This window comes from Liolophura sinensis, chromosome 13, assembly GCF_032854445.1.
Source record: "Liolophura sinensis isolate JHLJ2023 chromosome 13, CUHK_Ljap_v2, whole genome shotgun sequence".
Classification (NCBI taxonomy): Eukaryota; Metazoa; Mollusca; class Polyplacophora; order Chitonida; family Chitonidae; genus Liolophura; species Liolophura sinensis.
This window is the reverse complement of record NC_088307.1, coordinates 19203790-19225608: the sequence shown is the minus strand read 5'-3', so window position 1 is coordinate 19225608 and position 21819 is coordinate 19203790. Positions and strand designations below refer to the sequence as shown.

The following is a 21819-nucleotide window of genomic DNA, read 5'->3' as shown; positions in this document are numbered from 1 at the left end:
GAGAATTTTGACCAACCAAATTTCAGGTGAAACACAAGATATCAATATAATACATGTATATATATTGCACACAAGCATACAGAGATAGGACTTCCTTCCTGATTAAAGTGATAACTGGAATCTCCACTGCATACATTGTTTGATTTCAATCCTGTTTAAGCCCAAGCTAAATATCCAAGATACATTTTATGCAAAACATAATATAACTTGCATCTTAAACGTAGCAAACCAAACTATGCATCTTTATATGTACAAGCAATGTTCTTCAAAGAAATGATACACCATTTCAGTAGAAAATACACAGTATATTCATATATATGTATGTATATCTATATACATGTTTGTATATATGCCAATTGAACAATAATTGTTCTTGCACATAAGCATTGTGAAATTGCTTAAAACCAAATGCTGAACCCAAAACCCAGGAGAACCTAATCAAGGGGAGATAATTCATCATGATCTAAGGTTTTTTGTATGATTTTACAGTCAGCTCTTCAACTCATCCCATCAAAGTTTTCTACACAAGAAACTGGCACACCAAGCTCCACGCAAAAAAATCTAAATATGTTTTGAACGTTTTGGCACAGACTCAACATAAGTCCTTCCATTAAATTTTGGGGTTTCTTAAATACACACTAAAGTTGAGTCAAAAAAGTACGATCAAATGAAAAATTTTGATTATGACTCAGCAGAATTTGTAAATCATTAAGCGCAGAATTAAATTACTTCATGAAATTGGGGAATTGCTGAATGAACATATTACACTGTAAAGGTCATGGCTTTATTGATGGAAAGTCTGTGGCTTTGAGAAAACCAGTCATAAAACGCATTTCCTTCTATTTATTTATCTGATTGGTATTTTATGCAGTATTCCATCATGTTATTTGTATGACAGTAGTCAGATTTCAAAGAGGTGGAAACCTAAAAAAACAAATAACACTGCATGAAGGAAACCATCCATAAAAGCTGGAGGAAACAATCCATAACGCCCAAAGGAAACCATCTGTATAACCACAGGTCATCTGCTGCAAACTTGAAATAGAGCACACGATTTACATTTTCAAGGGCTACTGGTATAAATCCTATGAAGAATCAGCTAGTACTGTATAGCAAACGATTACATATATTGTATGTGTCTAAAATATAACTCAGTCTTATTGGAAGCATTATCATATATGAGCACTGAGCAGAACAATTACACCTAGAAATCTAAAGTTTGGAGGAAGGCCTTCAAACCTATGATATATATACTTGTACTTATATTTTATCTCCCGTAATAAAAACACATTCCACTAATAAATAACATTCTGTTCTACTTTCGGTGGTGAACATACACATTACATTATAGCAAATTATAACTTTATATATCCAGTTAGTATATACATTTCCAGAACAATTTTAACATCATTACCATACTTTCTGAACTTCTTCCATGTGTGAAATGCAGTATTCAATGTCATTTAATGTCTCCCAGAATTTAGCTATAAGGATGAAAATGTTGAAAGAAGATACTTTCCGAATGCCATATAAATTTCCATTCAGCCTTTAGCAGTGAAGGTAAAGTATTAAATTTGAAAATGACTGCAGCCGGAGAGGTTACATGCAGAAGGTTGCGGAAACTTGTTAAAATAAGATATCCTTTGAAACAGTCATCCTTTTGAAACGATTTGCCGAGGATTTTCCATGATTTCGATCATCCTGCAAAAAATCATGAGCGAAGCCATCGCATCCTGTAGAATATCATAATTGTGACACATCTGATCTTGATCATTCTGTACAAACAGTGATCATGAGTTAGCTTCAGATGATCATTATCATGATCAAACGAAAGGGTTACACTGAAAAGTGGATGAAGGTTCTCAGTGGCATGCCAGAACATCACCATTAGCACACTTTTAGCAGGCTGCTAGCATTCCACAAGCCTTCAATTATTGTGGGTGTAGTGTTACACGAAAACAGTGGTGTGTGGATGTGGTGATCAGTAAACCGAGATTTTCTGCGGCCAGTATAACACCATACCACAGTGTCATCACTAGCAACTTACGGGCATATAACAAGTGCACCGATAACAAATCATGGGCATGCCACAAGTGCACCAATATCAGATCATGGGCATACCACAAGTGCATCAATAGCAAATCATGGGCATACCACAAGTGCACCAATAGCAAATCATGGGCATACCACAAGTGCCCTAATAACAAACCAGTGGCATTCAACAGATTTGCCACTAGCAAAGCAATAGCATACCAAAGGGATTTTCATCGTCTTATAATGTTTAAAGGCAAAGAAAAGACCAACATGAAGCGTTTGCCACCTGAAAGCCCAACAAAATAGTTTTATGTATTTTTTTAGAATTTTTTTGCAGCTTTAGATTCAATGGTGGCCTTTTGGGATCAGTGACGTCACATCAGGTTTTTGCCGCTTAAAACATATCGACTGCTAGGTTTCATCATTCAGTATGCACACAGAGCTATGAATGCCATTACCAAATACACCTTTCAAGCTAACATATGGCTGTGACCTTACTGATACCCTATATGTCCCCTTTGTTTGTAAAGCATTTTACTTGGTTGGAAATATTAAAAAAAAAAAAAAATGCATGCAATTAAGTTTCTAGACAGTGCTTAATAACTTTTCATCTTATCTATACTTCATTTTAGTGGGGCTTTTTTTGTTAATCAAAAAGACCATGTTCAAGAACCTGACAGTAGACAGGTTTTCAGAAATGTCTGTCCGGTACACATATTACCCACACTCATGATTAACATCCTGTCAGCTCATCATGACATAAAATCTAAATTCATACACACTTAATATGTACACACTTTTGTACTTTTGTACTTTCAGGCCTGTTTGTGACTGTGCATGAAGAACACTAATTTCCTGGCACAAAATGTAAATCAACCAAGTTTTAATGGCGACCTTTATAGACGGAGTTGTATGCAAAGCTTAATAATTTATACCCATGCTCTGATCACAGAGAAAGTTTGTTAAGCTCCAAACTTTCTCAATACAATGAAACATCTACATGAACATAAACACAATTTCTGCATCAGTTCAGGCATTATGATTTGAGGTCATTCAAAGCCATAAGTAACTGTTGGTTCCTTTCAATCAAAATGTAGTTTCAAAGATGGCCGTCGGTGAGTCACTATAGACATGTTGACCATGGTGAAAGTTTTATGATTATATGTATGTTATATTTTGACTTTCACAAACCATAACTGTATCCAAACCATAATTACTTCCTTTGCAAGTCTGATACTCATTGTCTTGCGCACCATTTTTTACACTTGATACAGGTTGCTTTATCAATGTTCACATGGAACTTCTGGTTGTAGGTCTTTAAATACATGCTCACAGATGACTTCCTGTGTCAAAGGTCATTCTCTGAGGTCAACTTCCTGTCTGAAAGGTCATAGCACATGCTCAGTTTACCTCAGGACCTTGTGGTTTTCTTGTATGGTGAATTGTACTTCCTGTCTGAAAGGTCATGGTACATGCTCACTTTACTTCACTGGACAATGTGGTTCTCACGTATGGTGAAGAGGACTTCCTGTTTTGAAAGTCATGGCACATGCTCACTTCAATGCTACCTCCTCCTTCCATTACATGATTGATTCAGTTCTTCATGGGGTCCAAACATGGCTACCTTGGTCGGATTTTTTCGTAATTAAATTGTTTCCCCTTTTCAACAAATTCTCCGTCTCGTATGCCAAATGTTCTCTTTTTGATAAAGTGAAATTGTTCTACAGCGAATTCATAGAATTCATTCTCCATTTTCCACACCTCTGACTCATGGATAGCAGAGACAGTTTCCTCTGATGGTGAAATCTTGTTAAATGTTTTCCGTAGACGAGAAATTTCCCCTGCAAAGACAATGAGACAAGAGAAATAGGTGAGGCGATAAATTAGTTATTCCTGGAGACCATTTCAAAAGCACCGTATTAAAGGAGAAGAAAATGTAAATATCAATCAAATACCATTGAAAAGAGTATGCATTTCCTCGCAGGTGCATGCCATTAAAAAATTCTAATATGTGCCTCAAATAGATAAATAATAAATATAGTCAGCGCCAAAATCCGCTGTGGGTGACTCCATTTCCGGTAGAACTCTTCTTCCTAAAAGGCTGCGAACAGTACAGCTCGTTTTCCTCTTGACGATCAGGAAACCGGAATGTTGAATGTAGGTTCCGAGTTTACACGAACAAGCCAGCAGTTTTAACGTCTCTCATTGGCTGAGAGGCAACACACCCTCAGCCTAAATTACAGGGTGTCAAAGATGGAGGACGCGATTTATGCCAGTCTGCCATTTTAAGGCTTTATCTGTTTGCCAAGGAAAAATGGCAAAATTATGTAGCAGGCACCACCAGATAGAAAAAAAATGTGCTCTTTTCAACCTATAGTGTCATTTTCTAAAGTTTTCTTCTCCTTTAAGCCAGCATGATCCCTTGGCCAAGTGTGACCCCTAGGCGAAGAGTGACCCCTAGCCCAAGTGTGACCCTTGACCAAGTGTGATCCCTATGCCTAGAGTTACCCCTTGACCATGTATGATTCCCAGGCCGAGTGTTACCCTTTGACCAAGTATGACCACTAGGCCAAGTGTTGCTAAATGACCAACTGTTGCTCCTTGGCCAAGTATTACCCCTAGAGCAAGTATTTCCCCTAGACCAAGTATTACCCCTAGACCAAGTATGACACTTGGGTCAAGTGTTACCCCTGAGCCAAGTACAGTGTATTACCCCTAGGGCAAGTATTACCCCTAGACCAAGTATGACCCTTGGGTCAAGTGTTACCCCTGGGCCAAGTACAGTGTATAACCCATAGGGCAAGTGTTACCCTTTTATCAAGTATGACCCCTTGAAAAATCATGAACTGGACAGAGACACCACAAAACTTTGCATTACTTCAGTACTGTTGGGCTACAAACAGCAATGAATTGTATTTACGTGTAATATTAAGGTTTTCCCCACCTTTGTTATACAGATCGACAGCTCCCCTAAAGAATCGGGGTAACGTCGCCTCTAGTATGGCCACAAAGTCGCCCAGCTCCTCTGTTATGCCCACCACTAGGTAGTTCTGTACCAGGTTGTACTTGGCCTGCTCCAATGCCCATCGGTTACCAGGCTCCCTGGAAATCACAAAGTTTAACACAGAAATTACAGTTCAGCCACAACAAAGGCTGCAATACAGCCTAAGGGGCATTAACTTAAAGCAGAACCCCAGCGCTGGAACTGCCAAACTGCATCTAGACGCATTTATGTTCCCTGAATCGATTCCAATCATTTGAAATGTCGAAAATGGAAGAAAAACGCTAGCACTTGGTGAACAAACATCAGCAAATCTACTCCACTACGATTGAGCCACCATTGACCTTGTGAGGTCACAATGCTACCTTTACTGCAGGCATGTGAGGCTTCTTTACATGTACAACACAGACCAAAGGACACAATCGCTATAGTTTTACAACTAATTTCAAAATTATTCCATGCCCAAGTGTGGCTTTGCGACTGCAGTGACACAACATATGGTAGTGGAAGGTTACATAGCTGGTCTAAAAATGACACAGATTGAGAAAATATTGTTTATACAATCAAGCAACCAAAGACAGAGCAATGTAAAAAGGTAGATACATGCATATGCCAGTCACAGAAAGAACACAAAATGAAGATATGTAAATACAGATCTTGGAAAGGGAAAATAATGAAAATACACCCATACTCATCACTCATTATTTATTCACCAGTCAAAGAAATCAATAAAATTTACACTAATTATAGAAAATAAAATCTTGCAATCATTCAAATCAAAGAAAGCACAATATGAAGGTACATTTATATTGATGAAAGAATGAGTTCAAAATGAAGGTACATTTTATAAATGTTCAGAGAGAGAGATAGTTCAAATGAAGGTACATTTTATACAATGATCAGAGAAAGTGAGTTCGAAATGAAGGTACATTTTACACAATGATCAGAGAAAGAGAGTTCAAAATGAAGGTACATTTTATTCAATGATCAGAGAGAGAGAGAGAATGAGAAAGAGAGAGAGAGAGAGAGAGGGAGAGAGAGGGAGAGTAGGGAAGGAATGTACATTTTAAACAATTATTAAAGAGAGAGCGACAGAGAGTACAAAATGAAGGCACATCTTATATAATACTCATAGAAAGAGAGTAGAGAGTGAAGGTAAGGAGAACTGACCAGCACTGTGCAGAGTGTCCACAGAAGAATGGTATCTGCATCCACAGGTTGTTAGGATCACAGTCTGGTCCTTGTTTCATCACACATTCGTCAAATGTCTGCCAGGAAACATAAAAACATAAATTCAGAAATTAAGTAACATAAATAATCAACTTACATGTAATATTTGTTAACATACGATACCTTTGTCACTAATTGTTAAATTGCGCATTCCTCACTCCTGACCACTATGGTTAAAGGCCTTAATCCAGCCTACACCCTAAAACCAGGCCCTGAGATCACAAAACTGTCTCAGACTTAAGTCAGACTTAGTGTTAATTTGTGGCATTATTCCTGAACTTAAATTTGAACTTAAAAGGCTAATTTTCATTTTTATCATGAAGTCCTAACCATTAGTATTAAAAAAAAATTTGTAAGGTGAGTCACAACTGTAGAACTGTAAACAGTTTTCAAGTTAAGACTAAATCTGACTTAATCCTCAGACAACTTGCAACTGATAAATCTGGGCCCTAGCCCATGAGATACTATTATTCTTCATACAGTTTACTATTTTAAACATATTTTATTGTGCAAGAAAAAATTTTGACAAGTACCTCCTTTCTAATACTACATCCGTTTCTTACATGTAGCTAGTCAATTTTATAGAAATATATAAACTGATAACAAAGTTAAATGGAAGTGAAAATGGTACTTTAATAATGTATTTTTGTATACTTCATTTATTTATTAATCTCATAGGTGTTTTATACACCACAAACCCTCCCATATTTATGTGTCGCCACAAGTGGCACATTCATCAATTCAAGGGAGGCTACTCTATAAACCCCTGTCCTTCCTGTTCAGGCGATAAGGCTTCCCATCAGTCCCTTATCACACATGGCCTATCTGATCTGAGATCAGTTGGCAATCAATCTACACATGTTGCTGTCCAGATATAAACTTTCTCCTCTTTGAAGAGGTGCCAGATGGACTAGGGGAAGGTAAGGCACTAAGGGCTTGGCTGTCAGCAAGCCAGAGCCTGCTGGAACACAAGGACTACCACAGTCTGGGGGCCAGCCACAACTGATGCCAAAACCAGCCAGGGAACACTTGACCCTCTTACAGGGCCAAACTCTGCTGTTGCTAGGGCTTAAATAAGGATAAAAACCTACTCCACAATTTGTTCTCCTTGTATCTAGATTCGGCCTTTCAAAGAGGCAATACCAGAGGCTAAAATCGATCAAAGCAGTTCCAATTAAACTCTTTGCTATTATTTTAGAATAGCCCAAACAATTACCTCATAGCCTCATTTATGCATGTGTTACAGTTCAAGATCGGTTATAAAGTTCTTTAAATTTATTAAGCTGGTCACATTACAAATTTTTCAAACTTTACAATGATTTAAATAGATAGTACACGTAAAAGTCAGATATTTTTAAAGTCGTCTAAAGTCAATAATTTGAGCTAACTGTATTGTTGGCAAATAATCTTGCCAAACACCTCTGATATAGCCTCTTTAAATTTTAAAGATCCTCACTACCACCTTCCCCCTCATTTTTTTCATTTATGCTTTATAATTGATTACACAAGAGACTAAGTCGTGAATTTTGTAATTACAATAATTAATATGCACACAGTGAATCAGCGATGAAACATCGTCCATTGTGTTTTACATGTATACAAAACTTCATCTCAATACATGAAGTGCTATTTGAGATATATCCCTACATAAACTTTAACACTGATTCTAATAGACACTACATGTAGTTTCATCCAACCAATAACGCTGCCTGCCGTCGCATAAGTGAAATATTCTTGAGTGCAGGCGGGTTAAAAATGGTAAATGTTTGAGACTGTTTACCAAAAAATCAAAATACTTAACAGGCTAGAGTCAGAACAAAAACTCTCCTTCAGGAAAAGAAATGCTCTCTACTGCAGTTACCACATCCATCTTGGCCAACAAGTGACAGGGGGCACCCCTCAGCCAGGGCCAACTTGACCCTGTCAGTGGAGGGTCAGACAGGACTAGCCCGGATTAAAGCCCAGGTACTTGACCCAGGGGCAGACAAAGCCAATGGTCAGCTGTGAAACACTGCACATCTTCTTTACTACATCTATCCTGAATGAAGACAAACCAACTGCACAGACTTGACCTGAGCAGTTGAGTGAATTACATTGCACATGTACATTTGTACAATGTATCTTAAGACCTGATTAAAGCTACTCAGTAAAAAATTTACCTTTAAAGTTGTCAGCAAGGCAACTGACATAACCATATGCACAAATATTTTTATGTTCTACACATGCTAATGAGAAATTTTTTAACAAACAAGGTCAGACAGCAATAGCTGTGACATCTTGAATAGGGTTTCATGTCGCCTTACACTGCGGACCCTAATTAAGTGAATGGACCATGTGAAAAGATAGGATGTCAGTGCAACTGACTGTTCAGAAATTCTCTTAATATATTCCTAATTACTTCATACATATTCATGAGGGAAATATGTCCAAAATAACCTGTCAGTAAAGGTCTCTATACCATGTGTTCTGTGTGTTGCTTTGGTCATTGGCCGTCCCTAAGACTACAACCAACATTAGACCCACCAACAAGAGCAGCTTATAGAGTTATTTGTTATAGTTCGAAGTTATAAGCTCTACAAACATTATTGAATACACCTTTCTGAAACACATGACTAGTCCATGTGATGTCCTGTGATCTTTATTTCCTCTTAAAGAGGTTACTATTCAAGCCCGTCTTTAAGGAAACACAATATAGCTATAACTGAGAGTTATGTCTGTCAGTTATAACTATAATGTTATGCCTTAATGCCACGTTCAATATTGTAATTGTCGATTGGTCGAATTTGACTACTCGAATAAAAACAATAAATAAATAATAGGAGATTATAGTATTTGACAAATCACATGGAATGCTGCTCATTATGAAATATATTTATTTATTTATTTGACTGGTACTTTACTCCACACTCAAGAATATTTCACTTGACAGTGGCCAGCACTATCGTGGGAGGAAACTGGGCAGAGCCCGGAGGAAACCCACGACCATCCGCAAGTTCCTACCGGACCTTCCCAAGGAGAGGAAGCCTGCATGAGCTAGACAAACTCACAGCGACTGCATTGGTGAGGCGCTCTAGGGTCATTACGCTGCACTAGTGTGCTAACCAACTGAGCCACGGAGGCCCCTATGAAATATACGTATCCCATTTTCCATTCTACTTGACAAATCTGACAAGTCAATATGACAAATAGCCCCATTAGAAATCAGGTTTTAAATGGAAAAAAAATTACACCTGTATTATTGAAACTATTCTTCCTTAAAACAAGTATGACATTCACAGTCACAACAAATCCATACAACTAGGCTATAAAACTAAATCAAATTACAGGTCTTGGAAAATAATGGAAGCAGCTAGGGTGCCACTGCATTATGGGCTGGAGCTCTCTAATGTTCCAGGTAAATCGATTGATAGGGGCCGTCGTGAAAAAAATAGTTCACAAATGTTTTCAAGCAAGCTTTATTACCAGATTGAAAAAATCCAATTTTCAACTACATACTGCCACTAACAAAATGTGACATTCGAGCACTGCTTTTGACCATAACTTTTGCTCAGAACTAAGTTACTCACTTTGGAAGACAAACTACTGGAGAAAAGTGTATGTTCCAGTACTAGAGGTAATATTTTATGATGTTTACTTCTCTGCCTCAAAAAAAGCACTTTTGGGGGGTTAATTTATAAGTCTAGTTCACTGCATGTACCTCTGGAATATTTCTTTTCTCCCCTCAGAGCAAATGTCCTGAAAACAATGGAGATGATATAAACATATTTCCATCTTTCAGAGACTGGTCCCTTACACTATCTATCCATTTCCCCCATGCTGTTCTAGACAGACTAGTTTATGAGCCTCTTAAGCAGGCTTCTTACAGACACTGTTATCAGAGGGGTCTAAGCAGGCAACCTTGTCTAACCCCAGCAGTAACTTTTACAAGTCAGAGAACATGCCCTGTGCTTCAGCCTACTTAAACAGATTACCCTATTGTCTCCAGATTATTGCTTAAGAGAAATCATGTCAAAGCATGTTCATACTTTGTAGTCAAAACTAAATAATGAAGAAGTAGTTCAATGATAAATGAAGTAAAAGAACATGATGAAATTCTTCAGTATGGTGTTAAAAGTGGAGAAAACATAAAAATGACATAAAGTTCAGATAAACAGTGCGAAAAGTTATTCCTAAATGTGGTCTTCAATATTTTTTCCAATTTTTCTTTAAGGAGAAGAGATACTTGAAAATAATTTTTGTATGGTGGGTATTTGGGAACACCTTTCGGTATTTATAGTCTTTGTTTAATAATGTCATAAATGAGGATGTAACACAGTTTAATAAATATTTTTGCACTAGAAATTGTTCTTTTCAGATAACAAATGTATTAAACCTCAGTTTGGATCATATTTATATTTTCAAAATGTTCATAAGTATTATCATAATTTAGGTCAAATGCATATGTTTTGATATAAACAACAAATTTACATTCAAATAAATTTATTAGACAAGCATCACATCCTTATTTAGAACATTATTATGCAACAACAATAAATACCAAAATTTGGTCGCAAATACCCGCCACACAAAATATTTTCAAATGCCCTTTTCTCTCGAAAAAAAAAATCCAAAAAAATATTAAAGATCAAATTTGCAAATAAGTTTTGACGCTCTTTCATCTGATTTTGGCATCATTTTTATGTTTTCTTCTCCTTTAAGCTGGAGCAACAATGGAACATGTAGATAGGTGCATGTATTTACTTATTTATTTCACTGGTGTTTTACGTCATAGTCAAGAATATTTCACTTTTACGACGGCAGCCAGCACTAAGGGGGGAGTGAACCAGGCAGAGTCCGAGGGAAATCCATGACCATGCATCCGTTGTTGCTGTCAGGCCTTCCACAGACCTTCTGCCTGGAGAGGCAGTCAGCATGAGATGGACTTGAACTCATAGCAAGCACACTGGTGGGAAATAGGTACATATAAATGAACACAGATCATTCCTGGATAGTACCTAGCATGTGGATCAGAATCTAGCATAAATCTGTTAAATCTATGTAAAGATGCCTTTCTTTCTTCATTATTATGTCAAAACCTTGATTCTGTAAAATATTAATTCTCATTGGAGTGTCAAATGTACTGAATTCTGAGTTGCAAAATATCAGGCAGGTTTGCTTAACAGATTGTTTGAAAATTTTTTTTTCAACTTTTGCTAATTAAATGGAAAAAGGGAAAGAGTTTAGGAAGTTAGGTGAGAGTGCTGCATCATACAAGCCTGTGAAAAGATCCGAACATTTTATCACTTTTCTTTAACATTTAAAATAAAAAAAAACCAAACAGAATTACATGTATTCAAGAACAACATTCGCAGTTACAACCATGCTATTAAAATAGCCTTAATAGTTTTAGCGCACATGACATTTCTTAAGTTTTTCTCTTCTCCTTAACCAAGTGCATGACATAATTTCATGATAATGTTTCCTGTGCATTTAAGAATTCATGTACAATGAATTGTACAATGATTTCACGATAATGTTTTCTAATTCACATAAAATCGCAACAATGTTTTCTCATTTTCTCAGCATTTAAGAATTCATGTAAAATGATTTCGCAATGATTTCTCTGCATTTAAGAATTCACGTGAAATGATTTCACGCTACTGTTTTCTCTGCAATTAAAAGTTCGTGTATAATGATTTCACGCTACTGTTTTCTCAACATTTAAGAATTCATATGAAATAATTTCATGCTGTTTTCTCTGCATTTAAGAGTTCGTGTATAATGATTTCACGCCACTGTTTTCTCTGCATTTAAAAATTCACGTAAAACTGATTTCAAGATAATGTTTTCCCTATATTTAAGAATTCATGCACATGATAATAGTTAATGTTCCTACAGCGGCTGACTCACAAACACATCTTAATATACTGAATCGCTGCATCCGGAAACTCATTTTAAGGCATACACACACACACACACATACATATACATATATATATATATATATATATATATATATATGTGTGTGTGTGTTTAAAAGAATCTACAGGCCATTTTGTTCCTGTCTGAATGGAGTTTGTTTACGAAAGCCTGGCAGTTTTAGCCTGTCCATATTTTGGCAGAACAAATGGCTGTCATCAGGGTAGGAAGAGAAGGAAAAGGCACCACATGGTCTGCCTTGGCCTAACATGACCCCATTTAACAGCTGTTCTGATTACCGTAATATGTCTAATGATAGCCTTTTAATTGTGCACATTATATTCTTATACTAAAACCTGTTTGAATTTGAGTCTTCGTCACACGCACAAGGTTCACAACAGTACATTTTGTAGAATGTGATTGATCTGTTTTGCATGTACAACTTACCACTAGACCACAAATAACACTGTAAATATCTGACTAATAAAATGGCATGTCCTGACTCAGGATTGAACTTGTGTCTTCCGCTTAATAAGAGGACGGAAGATCAAGTATGTTGACCACCACAGTGTGTTTTACACGTAAGATAGTATGATACATGCCCATATAATGTATAGCTATCAAGAATCAAACTAAAGCATCAGGCCACCTATCCACATATCCATTTAGCAGAAATAATGAATCTTCCCCGAAAAGCCATACCATCCAATCCCCACCCTCCATCTCTGACAGTGAGGCAGTGCTACCCTCAGATCTTCACTGGAGATACGTTCAAAACAGGTCTATTACAGAGGGATACACCTGTAATTATCAAGGATACCTGTAGACCTGAAGGTAGGGCTTTACTAAGTATGATGTCCAGCCTTACCAAGTATGACGTCCAGCATATAATATCAACATCAAACACAAATGGTGGTGAGCTGTTTTTTTTTCAGAAGGATAATTTTATAATAATGTCTAAAGGCCATAAATCATGTCAGGTTGCCACCAAAAGCAGCAAGACAACACTGTTTCCTGGTGGTGTGTCTGCAGTGTTTAGTAATGTAGTGGTAAAATGAACAAATAAGCAAATTAAACTGAAGATTATCATACATGCATTATATTCATTTATTTCATCACTTCGTTGTTTTGTTTTTACCTGTACTTCTTGTGTTCAAGAATATTTCACTGGCTCTCATATATTCTTATGGTCTGGTTTAAAAGTGCAAAAACCCTGAAAGAGCCAAGAAGAAACCACAGTCATGCCAAGTACCTGTCAGTGGGGAGGCGGCATATTTTGTAACCTCGTTAGGTGGTGCTAGTGTGAAGCAGAACCTCGAGCCATTCTTACGTCAAGAACAGATTGTAGCATAACAATCGTTACAATGTATCAGTTTCTGTTGTAATGTTGTACTGTCAGTAATATGACGTCAAGGTTCTGCTGTCAGGTCCCCATTACACCCCTTGTTATTCTCCAACCTACAAGTCTTCAGTGAAAAAACCAGAAGTTTTTGAAGCCCCGTAGATTGTCAATGTGCCTTATATAGACACATGTACTTCTACTGTATTGCCCAATATATTGTATCTTCAACCTTTTCAAGGTGTTTACTCCAGCATTACCTGAAGGCCTTTTTCTATGTAGACTGAAAAAATTACACTTTATTTAAAGCCCAGAAAGTGGCCAATCCAACCAATGTAAAATCATCATAAACAAATATTGCACTGAAAGTTGACCTTCATATGCAGAAGGTTGAGGAATTCGGGTAGTAAAGGTCTTTCAGGGTGTTTGTTACATGTACTTACACAGGAGGTTTCATACCTCCATATGATGCCCTTAAATATATTAATATTTCACTAATATGGCGATGTCCAGCAGTATGGTGGCAGCAAACTGGGCAGTGCCCGGAAGAAAATCACAACCATTCGCAGACTGCTGACGCACCTTCCCACGTACGGCCAGCGTCTTGGTTTAATATACTACACTATGCAGCAGCCTGGAGTATTTCACATATGGTAGGCCAAAGGGTGATAGAGCTTTAGTAAATGCCAGGGGAAAGCACTACAATTGGACAACTACATGTACCTTGTAGAGAGATGCATTATGTTGCGCTGTTATAGGCAATTTCCCCAAAGCCTGCATGCAGTAACCTTATGTATGACCTAACAATGTTACAAAAATTGCCCAATGTCCATCCATAAAGTCTTAACCACATTAAACCATTTGCCTTCATACAGAAGTTGATGCTTTTCAAATTTTATAAAATTCTGAGAAACAAAAGTCTACAATTCATCTTTCAGACAACACTAAACTGTTTTCAATTTACTAAATTCACAGTGAGAAAAGACATCTGTCTTTTGGGCAGAAAATGTATCAAAAGTGAGAACTCTAGACAGGTTACTTTGTAAATGCGCTACCTAAGCATGTAGGTTTATTCCTTAATTCCGAGGAATAAGTGACCGACCATCTCATGTGGCTATCAGGAATAAGTGACCGACCATCTCACATGGCTATCACCATATTTAGGCAAGTCAAAGGTGAACATGTGTTGTTGTTGCAGCTGTCAAATATTCCCTGTCAGTCATCTGACTTAAGGAGGCTTTCTGTAATTCAAGTCTTCTCCATTTTCCCATGTGTCCTTGACAGTCTTGGATATTTTGACAACAGTTAGGCGGAATTTAAAGCTCTCCAAGCTGATAAAATCACAATTCTAGGTCTTGAAGTAGACCCACATAGCCCAAAGAAAACTGTATAGTCATTTGGTTGCATAATTACTAATTACACCAAATCTTAAGAAATTTCAACCTTATACACTTTGTAGAGGGGGAAAAAGGCAGTCCAAGACTATATCCAGGGCATAGTATTCTCTTCCCAGAAGGGCTTGAACACAGAGCCTGGATCTAGCTTTCTCCCTGTAGTGTTAATGGATAACCAAGGTGTGTTTCTACACTTATCCCCTGATCAGTCAGCACCACTCTGCTAACTCTAGTCCTAGTGGATGTTATACACAGCTCTACAGCCTCAAATACAGCCCTGGACAATACTAAAACATGAGCATCTTTCACTCACAGTATTTGATGAGTTTGACTTTCACTTCCTTTCTTCTAAAGTTAGTGTTGCTGGGACAGGACTGCAATACAGCTGATTGAAGTGGCAGAAAGTCTAACAGGGACTAAACACAGGGCTTTTTGAGAGATTTGAGAGGTTTGGTCAATTCTGACTGACATTTTTCAGCCAAAAACATTTAGACGTAGGTTATGAACAGCTTTCATATTGTATTTGTTAGTCATAAAGTGTCATATCTTCGAACGTTTATTACAAAATAACGGAAGAATACAGCTTTTAAGGTGGAAAAAGGAAACTGATTATTTGGAGACAAGAATTTAGTCAATCACACCTGTTAATCATATCAAACTAGACCCAGTACACTTCTACTTCTGTATAATAACTCATTTCTCATAAATTTATGCCTAAGTTCTATACACTTTTATTTAGTGTACACTATGCACTTTTATTTAAAGTATATTAAACATTTTATTCCTAAACATTAACAACACAGTTTATACAGAACAAATGGTTCATTTTTTCTTTCAAGACTGTTCAAAATGGGAACAGTAGCTGTTATCTCCTGAAAAACATACAGATGTATCTACAACTCACGTCAGAAAAAAATATACATAAGGTCGGGCACCACCATCCATTCGCAAAACTTGATGTTGTTTACACAGAACTATACATGCCAACAGCTTAGTTGCAAGATTTGATGGATTACTGCGGGGAAAAAATGCCATGGAACACCCACCCAGACAGTGTAATTCTGCTTTCGCCATTACGTAAGCTTTTTGTCCGTACACTATACTTGTCGTAAACATCCATAAGAGAGAAAAACATATGCTCCTGGAGAGAAATAAAAGGTCGTAACACACTACTTTTGGAGTCGAACTTCCTGCAGGATATCATCTTTCTAAAATCAATAGAACTCTCAGCATCAGGCAATGGCCAGAGTCATAATTGAGATTTTACATCAAGTACAGCCCCACGATCACGAAAAGATCTTAGACTTTAAGTCGAAACTTTAAAAATTGTTATTTCGTAGGTAACAGTGTCAGAATATTGCTTGACAATGTAAATTTTGGGTTAAGTTACTGTAAAACAAATTTCACCTGAAATAACCCAAAGGAACATACAAAGATTAATGAATGAAATTTTGACGTAAGTCTAAGACTGCGGGACCAGTATTTGATTTGATTGGTATTTTTGGTCAAACAAGAATATTTCACCTCTATGACACTGATCAGGGTTACTGTTATTTTAACAGTAAAGCTATTTATTTAGTTTTAGTTATTTACTGGTTGTCTGTTGCCCAAAAGACTAAAAGAACAACAGTACCTTGCTAGCTACATGTACCTGACAAAGTTCATAACATTTACATAACATAATAAGAATTATCTTTTACACTTACAAAACAAAATATTTCCTGAAAGCAAACACAGATGCTTGGTCAAATGAGTGGATGCAATCAGCCTATTGGACACCCTGATAGGGCTGATAATTTTTTTTTTTATCTGCCTGCCTCAAATTAAACCTCAAGTCATAAAAAAATGCAACAATCTCGAGACTGTCACAGAATACCAATCCAATAAATGAAGTATAACACACCTTATTTTTAACATCTAACTTTACACAGCAACAAATATACAGTTGTCTAACATAAATAGCCTTTCCCTTTGGCACCAGATTTGATTCATTTTTAAAATATTAAAAGACAATTATTTTTAGGCTAAACCAGTTGTTGCAACAACCACAGTTTTGGTAGTCTGTATACAGCAGAACTCTAAGAATTTATGGAAGATATTAAGAGATGTAATTGTAAACAATATTTATTTATTTATTTATTTGACTGATAGTACGCCGTACTCAAGAATATTTCACTTACACAACGGTGCCCAGCATTATAGTGGGTGGAAACCAGGCAGAGCCCGGGGGAAACCCACAACCATCCGCAGGTTGCTGACAGACCGCACGGCCAGAGAGGAAGCCAGCATGAGCTGGACTTGAACTCACAGCGACCGCATTGAATTTTAAACAATAAAATGTGCAGATATATGAACATGTAGCAAAGTCATCCACATGCAATCAATCTGCGTTTGCTGCTCATACTCTCCGCTGATTTGGTCATGTCTGTATACAGGTGAATGCATGTACATTTTTTTGGTAAATTTTATGCGATAAAGACGTAAGTATAAATGAACAGCAGGAGACCTTTTCACAAACCATATGGAACTCTTTGATAAACATTAATTTCGCCCTGACTTATTACCAACAGTGACAAGATTGATCATCTCTGCAGGTTTTCCAATATGAAGCTCCTTGCAATGTTGAGCTAATTTTCTAGTCACACAACTCGAAATCATTATGTTTGCATTTAGGCCAATACACCTACTTGTAACTGTATGCAAATTTCAAGGTAGGCCTATATATAGGTGTTTTCTTCACTTTTTGATTTTAGGCCTATATTACAACACAGACAGGGATATATTTTTATATAGCTACACGCACACGATTTGCCTTGGGTGTTTAATTGAATTGGTAACACTTCTGCAGTTTGTGTCAATCACTCTCCATTACTCAGAAATAATGACATCAGCAGGGCCTTACCTGGAGTCTACTTATTTACGAACAGAAAAATTAAGACAGTACAATATAGATATATATCCAGGTGAAATACTATCACTGGTTTGTCAGCATGCATAAATAGGCCTACATCATTCATTTCCCCCCAACGAATTCTGTTTACATTTTTGCGTTTTTGCATAGCTAGACAACCTCTTATGAAGCCTCAACTCATTAAGTCCCTGGTATAGTCTCTATACTTGATGCAAGGCTGAAGGGTGTCACCACGTGTTCAGGTGTTGTTCAACTTAGAATAGCTACACCACCAAACCACCAGCTATATACATACGCACAAGACAAATGATGATACATTACAAACGAAGAGAAAAATGTGTACGAAAAAACAATTCTACGGCCAATTGCACCTCCTATCTCTACGCAGTAAGTAGACTCCTGTTTGAAACAACAACAACACGACAAACATACCACACAGGCACCAGTGTGTATGTAAACCCTGTATATATTTCAAAAGGCTAAAGTATACAAACTAATGCATAATACAACTACAGTTTGTCCGGAGTGTGTATTTCTGTTGGCTGATGCTGTTTCTGGTATCACGTGACCATAAAGGTATTCGTTTCAGTCGAAATCTGTCATGGATTATGGTACAAGTATATGTACATGTATAACAACTTGCCATCACACTCTAGAATAAATTATTTCAGCTCTTCCTCAAAAGGAATGAATCTGAATAAGTCACATTTGCATTTCAGAAGGCCACCATTCTTTTAACTGAAATGTCGCCGGATCTCGCCTTACACGGGAGCTGGGTGCTAATTTTCACTCAGCAGCCTATATTTTAACCTGGCGGCAGCATGCTTGCCACATTACATATCTGTTTCATTGAAATCTTCTCCCCATTCGCAATAATAACAATGGAGAAACTGAAATGCCAAGTATATAAAAAGCGTTACTTCGAAAGCTTGCCGTTTTGTTGTTATTAAAACTCATTTACTGTTATTAAACTCACCTCTCTATTACCAGCCTTTCTCCTTTTCAGGTGAGGTCGAAAGTCATCGCCATGGCGCAGGAAATAGTAATATGATACAAGCCTGTCTAAAGGATCTCGAATCAAGTTGATAAATATTGGTTTCTTTTGAACTCCAAATCTGGAAAATACCAAAAAAGAAGCAATACACGATTTGAACGAATATCAAATGGTTATGCGTGTAGAGTAGTATCTGATAAACTGATACAATGTCAGGTCTTGCAAGGTTTTGACATAGAAACACACAATGAAGGTGTAAATAGAATTCACCCAGCATGCAGATTTTTCAAAGTTTAAATTTATGTGTCAAAACAGACATTTGTGTACCAGCCATCAACCAGTAAGGACGTTTCAGGCCAATAATTGCCAGGCCAATTCCCAAAATGACGTATGACACAAACCACCAAAGGACTAAGAAAGTATATAAAGTACAAAAATAGGACAGAATCATGCAAAGAGAAGTCAACAGTTTTCACTGTCGCTGGTAAAATGCAATGTATGTTCTCGACGAGTGAAATCAGTATTCAAATTGTACACCAAGATAGAATAAACATACATGTATGTTTGCAGTGCACAAGATGTACAAACGTGTACAATTTCAGTGCAGTGTGTTTTTTCAAAGCACACACTTTATCCATATTTTTGGCAGAAATTTGTAAAGTGATACCAATTCATAAAGCTTTTGACATTATCCAAATGTTTAGCTCGGTATCATGACTGAAACACATTTAAAAAAAACAATGCATATGTAATTCAATGAGGGTTGATGGCTTGACAGGACAGGTTCCAATTTTCAATATACACCATGTTTAACACAGATACAAAGAACACAGTTGTATCCATTATTTTCTAAATTTGATTAAAACTCTTGAAAACTCCATGTACAAAAGGAAAATGGAGTTTCATAAGCATCGTTAAAACACATTTTTCACACCATATTTGGTACATGTATATGTAGTAAGGTCACCACCAAACAGCTCCCTTGGAGGAGATGCATCAACTCAAACCTTAAGCTCAATACATAATTGAGAGCTTTTTGAGATGCCACCTGATTATTTATGAATATTAATTAATACCTAACATGGATTGAGTAATCACCATAATATGCATTTATTCAAATAATCTTTGTTTCACGTACATGGATATCCACCTCTGCAAATGTCAGAAAATGAGACTTCAAAGGCAAGATTACATCAGTTATAGTAACACAATACTCCCTAATCATTTCTTGAACCATTATTGGATGCAGGCTTTGAAGCCGGAGGTGTGACACAAGCTCCTGCTGTACTTTGTGATATGTGATAAAGCTGCTCCTACTTAAAGTTATATAAAGAAATAAGTAAAATTTGTTTCTTACTTATCTTGCCTTCCAAACAAATTAACCATCAGCCATAATAAAAGAAAACATTGTGCATAAAGTTATTAATTCTATTCCAAAGATAAGATAAACCAGGGCACAGCCAGATAAATCCTTAATTAAGTTGTTTGTTCTTATCAGGGGGTGCTGGGTTGTGTTGTGGTTGGGCAGGTGGAACAAGGAAAACACCAAGATAAAGTTGACTCTCAGGACAGGCTACAGCTGGCCAAAACCAGCAGACAGGTCCAGGTGGAAGATGTTTGGGCAGGGTGTCGGCAGAAAATTGGAGAAAATAAACACGGCAGGGAGAAAATGGAGCCGTCAACCAAAGAACACAAGACATCCGCCAGCCAATCTGCGCCTTTGCCTCCAGGTTGTCATGGAAACCCATTCGCACATGACAATATTTAGGCAGTTGGTTTTGATCTTATGTTTACACAATTGAATGCAAAGAGTACCTGTTGAAAACATTGGTGCTACTCGTTAATAGGCACCGAGTGAATTCCTCAGAACTGATGGGAGTTTCCCCCCATCAGCTACTCCGCTTTCGGAAAACGAAATGAAGCTGTATGTACAAGGCCAACTAAGGCAGAGCAATAGGTGCTTTACTGATCAAGGACTACTTTTAACCACTGACTGTCTTGACTAAGCCATAAAGCCAGAAAGGGTCTGTGGGCACATTCTTGAGCAAACTTTAATATAAAAGTGCATTTGTTCGAGGGGGGGGGAGGGGGAGGGTAACAGAGAGCTATGATTTTTAAGTACTAGCTGTGTACTTTAGAGTTACATGTATTTACTAGTATATATCCTAGGTCACAATTACAAGTATCTGGAATAAATACCTGTGAATGCATACATTTATTTAAGTTCATGAAAATGAAACGCACGAACCATCACCCATCATATTATACCTTACACCCATTGTTCAAGCAATAATAGAGAGGTGTGCATATCTGAAAAGTGTGCAGCAGCAATTAGGAAAACAGTCCCCAAGTGGCCAGCAGTATTTGGGAAATCAGTCCCCATGTGGCCAGCAGTATTTGGGAAATCAGTCCCCAACTGGCCAGCAGTATTTGGGAAATCAGTCCCCAACTGGCCAGCAGTATTTGGGAAATCAGTCCCCATGTGGCCAGCAGTATTTGGGAAATCAGTCCCCAACTGGCCAGCAGTATTTGGGAAATCAGTCCCCAACTGGCCAGCAGTATTTGGGAAATCAGTCCCCAACTGGCCAGGTATTTGTGGTTGAAAACTGGGAAACAGATCACTGGGAATGGGACTGAATATTGGTCCCTGAGAGGACAGGAAGATTATGCTCAGTCTTGTTATGTCATCTAAAAGTTAGCTGTGTTCTCTTCTGTTCTTTATATCCTAACTTGCCCCGATAGCACAGTTGGTAGATGGTGCTACGACTGGTTGACCCATATCAGCATAATGGCTCGGGCAGGGCCGCTTACTTGCCTTCGGTAAGGCGTTTCAGTGAAGCAGCACTAGATTAAAGAGCGGTGGAAATCCGTACTGCATCAACGAGGCACATTACATGTCCCCTAAGGATTCCTTCATTTTCATATGACTGAAAAGTTGTTAGGCACAACGTTAAACCCCAAGCACTCCCTTAATCTTTATATCCCACACATTGTTTAACTCGTGCATCCTACCTCATA

The 21819-nt window shown here is 37.4% G+C and overlaps 1 protein-coding gene across 1 annotated transcript in view; it reads right to left on the bottom strand.

Annotated features, from left to right (window-relative positions):
- Positions 1-953: 953 nt before the first annotated feature.
- LOC135480201 (heparan sulfate 2-O-sulfotransferase 1-like) overlaps positions 954-21819 on the bottom strand; it is a 108495-nt gene continuing 87629 nt past the window's right edge. The window contains exons 5-8 of the mRNA XM_064759972.1: positions 18784-18922; positions 6206-6303; positions 4979-5136; positions 954-3875 (exon numbers count right to left, since the gene is read on the bottom strand). Coding sequence (XP_064616042.1) covers positions 3655-3875; positions 4979-5136; positions 6206-6303; positions 18784-18922 — 616 coding nt within the window. The 3' untranslated portion in view covers positions 954-3654. The remainder of the gene's footprint in view (positions 3876-4978; positions 5137-6205; positions 6304-18783; positions 18923-21819) is intronic.